The sequence below is a fragment of the Juglans regia genome, chromosome 1 (genome assembly GCF_001411555.2).
Source record: "Juglans regia cultivar Chandler chromosome 1, Walnut 2.0, whole genome shotgun sequence".
NCBI lineage: Eukaryota > Viridiplantae > Streptophyta > Magnoliopsida > Fagales > Juglandaceae > Juglans > Juglans regia.
Window position 1 is genome coordinate 19,324,625 of NC_049901.1, and position 5,916 is coordinate 19,330,540.

Genomic DNA, 5,916 nt, shown 5'->3' on the forward strand with positions numbered 1-5,916 from the left:
ACACAAACTTCGAGGATAATAATGTTATTTTTCCATCAAACACAATTTACTGTTCAAACCATCAACACCATTATAGCGGCTTTTATAATTGAAGGGAAATTATAAGCTGTCTCGATTCTTTGCCTTGATAGTGGAGCTTGAAGAGACAAAACGCAGCAAATGAAAGTTGGGTTAATAATCCAAGCGATTCCCCCTCCTCCTGAGTCCACTTGCAAACGATGCTTCTTCAACCATGTTCACTATTTTCTATGGAATTGAAACCAACAAAACTGTGTGTGTTTTGACTATTTTGATGCTTTCTACATGTACCACTGCTTTCCAAAATCAGACGGCGCCGATTATACAAATTTGGACATTCCACATGAAGTCCTATTGGTACCTCCGACAATCTGTGGGCAGGGAGGGAGGGAGTGCCAACTGTTTTGGTAGCAGTCAGGACTCTGGTGAAAGAAGCACTTCTATTCCTATGATATCCGACTATATATAATGTGACACTTTCATCACCCATAAATCGTCTTTTATACTTTAAAAGATAATTTTGATAGTTGATGAGTTATACCACCCCATCACAGCAACACAAATGTATGACGATAGTATAATTTGTAGAATTTCCGGTGCTACAATAGTTTCAAAGATTTTGATTTTATCAAGAAATTCTAAGGCAATAGAAATTTTGTTCCTTCTCGCGTGACATATAACCCAATTACATAAGATATCAATATAAATAGTACATGTACATTTGCACACTGAATTCAGATTTTAGCGTGGGGACAAATCAATTTTCAACACTGTTAATTGGCCATCGAGCTATTATGCATACCTAGAAATCTGAAAGGTGAAAAAAAAATATCTCTGGAAAGAGATGAAGAACTGTTTTTGTAGATGCTTGTTTCTTTATGAATTCTTTAAATGTTTTTTTTTTTTGACGAATAAAATGTTCACTTTTTTACCATGCCAAAGCAATTTAGGGCTATCTTCTCCTGAGAATGTATCTTGATCATCCAGTGGCATATCTAAATTGCATGGATCCGATTGAGTTAAGTAGAAAATTACTGTTGGCTGTATTTTCTTCAAATCCTGAAATGTAACTGATACAAATGATCTCAATGCACTATGCTTATGGTTATATCTCAATAGATAGCATTAAATACATTAAAACCCAACCAAGACAGTACTCTCCTTATCCTATAACTTATTTATTCTTCGTTTTTTTCACCTGTTAAAGAAGTGAACAACCAACCTCCTAAGTGCAGGCACAATCCATATAAAATCGACCGTGATTTTTAGTTTTTTTCCGTAAATGATACAAATTTTATTAATGAAACACCAAAATACTGGCAGGGAAGAGAGGCAAGCTCAAAGGCATGTCAGTACTAAGATGAAATTACCCAGAAGAAAATCTGATGTGGCAGAGTTTGCTGCAGTTTAGGAAAGATTGATGGGTTCGCCACACAGTTGCTCCAACTCACTTTCAAAAATTTTCAGCAAATCAACTTTTGTTCGCCTATAAACCCATGTTTGAGCATTCTGATCCCAGTCAAACCTAGATGGACCACTGTATGAAAACATAATCTTTCAGACAAGAAGAGGAGTACTCAAGAAAAACAGAGGAAGGAAGTTTGATTAAATTTTTATCACCATGATTACCTTAATAACACAGATAGCCTACTCTAACATTGGAGATGTATACAATCATAACCATGTTTCAGTGATAAAGCACCCTAAACAATACTACGTGGGTTCAGACCCACATTCACAGGTCATTGGTATAATTTTATACATTACATACATGTTCCAGCAATCATACAGCACGTCCCTTTTGGGCACAACGAAGCCACTGGAATCCCCAGAAGGCTTCTAAAGGGAAAGGAAGATAAGCTGACAGCAATATTAGATGGAACCACAAGGACATTTGTAACATGTGATATTGTAATTCTGAAACTAGAGTTCGTAAACATTGTGGTGAAAATTCATTTCTACTGTAGAAATATACTTCTTTTATAGTTAAAAGTAAAGTTTTATTGAAACACAATAAAAGGCGTTGCACAAGTACTGTAATAATATTATACTGTAAATATTATAAAACACTAATTTAGTTATGTTACTTCTTAAAAAATCTTAGTTGTCTAAATGAGCAGGTGCTATACCTCTCTTAATATTTCACATATTTAAAACCCATTTGTGTTGTCCATTTGATCACACCTAGAGATTTGGAAATGTCTGGACCTGGGGTTGTGACATAGTTCGTGTTGCTTGTCTGTAAACAGACCATGCCCAAATAATTGGGAATATTACATCTATGTTTGGAGCTATAATTCTTTAGGCATCAAAGATGTCTCTAGATTATGACCCTCTTGTCGCTCTTCCATGCATGCACATAATTCTTGAAGAGTTTTCTGTGGGTACTGGTAGTGAAGAGGAAGAAAGGTTCCCATCCAATAGGATTCCACTGTTAAATAAAAGTTTTCTTGCATAAACAATTGTGGAACCTCCCACACTCACCAGCTGGATAAGATAGATGCAAAATACAAACCAATCCAGTTACTTCAGGAGGGATTATGAAACTTTCCTCCATTAAAAATTATCCTAATTCCAAAAACCTCCACCCCATTAGTAGTATGCCCATTAACATCAGTTGATTTTTCTTTGGAAAGTGATTGTAGTAGTTGTTAAAATTGGGAATACAATGAAGACAACGAGTCCTTTTGACGAAACACCTTGAGTAAATGATTACCTACAATTTTTATAACGAGGGACCCTGGATATTATGCAAACACAACATGTCTTTTATCCAGTTAAAACCCAGACTCATGCAATGCACTCACATCACACAGATCAAGTAAATCATCGGCTTTTCACCGATGGGACATGAGTCATGACCTCTAGAAATTATTTGCACCTACGGTTCAAACCTTATACTTGAGGGAAGCATATCCCCAAAACCAAGGCCCTTACTACTTGAGCCGACACCTCGGCATTTGGCCACATGCAAACCATGATGGTATAAATGATGCAACCCTTATAAACTTCCAGGTCTACCAGAAGGGAAAAAAAGCCCACTGAAATTTTCACCAAGCCCTAGGTCACGGCATAAGTTTTGACCAATAAAGATGGCCTCACTGGAACATAATAAATTTGAAACAGTGCTTGGAATGTTTAGCCAGTTGGGAAAAATCTCCCAGCACTAGAATAACAACAGTCCAGGAGGAGAGGACAACAATTGTGCACTACTTAAGCTGTAAAAGAATACCACATTCTCTACTGTGTTGTCTCAAAAATTAATTTCAATGGTGAAAGTAATAGTTCAGAAAAATCAATTCATTTATGAGTTGCTGGTAAATTATATTTCAAGATTAAAAACAGCTTTTGATGGACTCCAAAACAAGTGATATACAAATTATGTGTAGCATTAGATTTAGAGTACAGTGAAAGAACGTCATGCCAGTTTTATACAAAAGACTTGAGCGGAATATTATCACAAAATTAATTAAATTTTGTTTTGGCAGCATTATGTAATTTGAGTAAGTTTCAATGTACATCTGTTGTTGCTATAGCTGAATCCTTGGACATGTTGACATCTTGTTATTCAATATACAAGATTCAAGAGCATAGGCATACCAGGTTCGAATTGTACTTAGAACAGATTTATTGACAAACTGACCATGCCTCGACATTCCAAAACACAGCCAACACAATATAGATAATATAGATCATACCTCACTGGGGATGATAGCCAAATTTGTCTATTTGGTGTCTGTTTATTCAACACATAGGTCCCCAAATCCCCAAGTTTTAAGGTTAAAACCTCATTCTGAAACAAAAGCACCCAAAACAAGTTAGCAAAACTATGATGCCTTTCAAAAGAATAACCTCTCTCTAAAAACCAATAAGTCGTTCTCACCCCATAGTCCACATCAAAACCATCAATTTCAACATTATCTCCATATTCCTGTGCACAAGAGACAATCAAAATCACAGTGCTCATGAGCACCTATTGTCATGACAGAATAAACTATCATGAGCTGATAAGATAACAAAGAAATAAAATAAAATTTTCATGTACTCTGCCATATTTAACGAGAACAGCTCACATCAAACAATTCATAGATATTATATAAAAACCTATATGCCAACTAACACACACCGGACGTTGATGGCCAAAAGTAGATCCATTCAAACTGCACTGCTTGATATTTCTTAGTTACTCTTTCTAAACGGGGTACATGGAAAATCGTGTAAAACATTTGGAGGAGGCAAAGGGAGCAAGATTTTCACCAATGAACAAGCATAGATAAGCTAAACAGCCCAATGGTGACGAATACCTCAAATTTCTCTAAAAGATTATGTATTGTGGAATTGGCCAGCCGGTGAAACTCATCCTCCTGCAGCACAGAACTGTTTTCACATTAATCATTAGCAGACTCATTGTAGTAGCCCATTTACTTTAAACAAACTATTTTGGAAAAAATAACAACTAATCCCTTACTCAGATTTCATTAATAAAAGCAAATTGAAGTTGCAAGCTTAAAATTTTTCATTATCTGTTAGTGTATGTTAGACTGGAGCTTCCAACACGTATGTCAAAAAGTTGAATTGGTGACCAAACATTTCTTAAAACAAAAAAGTAGCACGGAATATTTAAAATCTTAATTCTTTTTTCAGTAAATTTAGGTTTGTCGGGAACCAAACGAGCACAGAGATTACCGTACCGATAATCAATGGCGGCGGGGCCTTGAGAGTCGTCGGCGAGATTCAGTGGACGAGAACAGAAGTTTCTAGCAGCAGGAGACCATCGATTGGTCCCGGTTCTCGAAGCTTCTAGAGGCAGCAAACGCAATCTACGAATCGAATAAGAAGAAGAAAGAGGAAGAGGAAGGGGTTTTAGAAGCCTAGGGAGCTTTCTGAGGAAAAGCAATTTGGAAGCCATAGCAGCATCAACCACCATGGAAACAGCCCATTTCACCACCGAGAAATTAAAATTTAGGCGTTGCGAATATTTTATTATTATTTATTATTATAATTTAATATATTATTATAATTTTTTACTGTTATTTATATAATATTTAAAAAGTAATGATACAGTTCCTATTTAAAAACTATAATACAAGTTTAAATACTTTTATTTTTAAAATTTTTTAAAATTATAAAATTATCTTTTCTAAAATAATGATCTTTCTCATTTAATAAAGGAGTTGTATATATAATTTCAAAATAAAAACTATAAATAGAATTTCTTTACTTAAAAATATCTTATTATTTAAATGCAATTTGTTTTTTTTTTAAGATTATTTAAATGCAATCTGGATGTTTATACGGATGGACTTGCAGTCGGTTCATTTTTAGGCCCAATAGGTATATAGCATGGCCCAAGTGGTCATTATGTTACGGATGGGTTTCAATTTGTGCTAAGCTCTGGTTGGGCTTTTCAATGGTCCAATATTGTAATTTCTTTGTCATAATGATGATGGTGACCTTTGAGATTATTCATTGCCTCCAAATCTAAATGTTACGAACAATGGAAAAGAAGGCATATTTGACTAATGTCTAACGAAGTTGGAAGCATATGACACCACTCTTGAACCTAAACTAAAATATGACACTAAAAATTGGATTTGATATAAATAGATTTGAGTAAAAATGAATAACATGATTAATAAATTGGAACTCACGGATCCCACAATTAACCCTTATAATCGAAAGAGATTTTATTTTTAAATTCTATAAATGATTAGTCTCAACAGATGCTTGGAGAATGAAATAAGATGAAAAATTTATAAATAGTAGTAAAATTGTTTGTGAATAATAGTAAAATAATTTAAGTTATGATGTTTTATGGGGTTTTGAAAAAAGAGAGAAAAAAATTAACCTTCACCCCATTGCCCATATCTACTACTAACTCTGTATCAATTGGTCTTC

The 5,916-nt window shown here is 34.6% G+C and overlaps 1 protein-coding gene across 1 annotated transcript; it reads right to left on the reverse strand.

Moving 5' to 3' along the window:
- Positions 1 to 1,037: 1,037 nt before the first annotated feature.
- Positions 1,038 to 4,976, reverse strand: LOC108991988 (frataxin, mitochondrial-like). Its single transcript, XM_018966421.2, has 5 exons — positions 4,710 to 4,976; positions 4,323 to 4,395; positions 3,902 to 3,949; positions 3,717 to 3,811; positions 1,038 to 1,555 (listed from the first exon to the last, which is right to left on the reverse strand). Exons 1-5 carry the CDS (start codon positions 4,943 to 4,945, stop codon positions 1,426 to 1,428), a joined length of 582 nt encoding a protein of 193 aa, XP_018821966.1. The 5' UTR covers positions 4,946 to 4,976; the 3' UTR covers positions 1,038 to 1,425.
- Positions 4,977 to 5,916: the final 940 nt, after the last annotated feature.

Coding starts and splice junctions, on each gene's coding strand:
- LOC108991988 (XM_018966421.2), bottom strand. CDS start 4,945: ATGGTGGTTGATGCTGCTATGGCTTCCAAATTGCTTTTCCTCAGAAAG. Junction 3,812..3,901: donor GTTTTGATGTGGACTATGGG/GTGAGAACGACT, acceptor CTTTTGTTTCAG/AATGAGGTTTTAACCTTAAA. Junction 1,556..3,716: donor TGGCTATCATCCCCAGTGAG/GTATGATCTATA, acceptor GTTTTCATACAG/TGGTCCATCTAGGTTTGACT.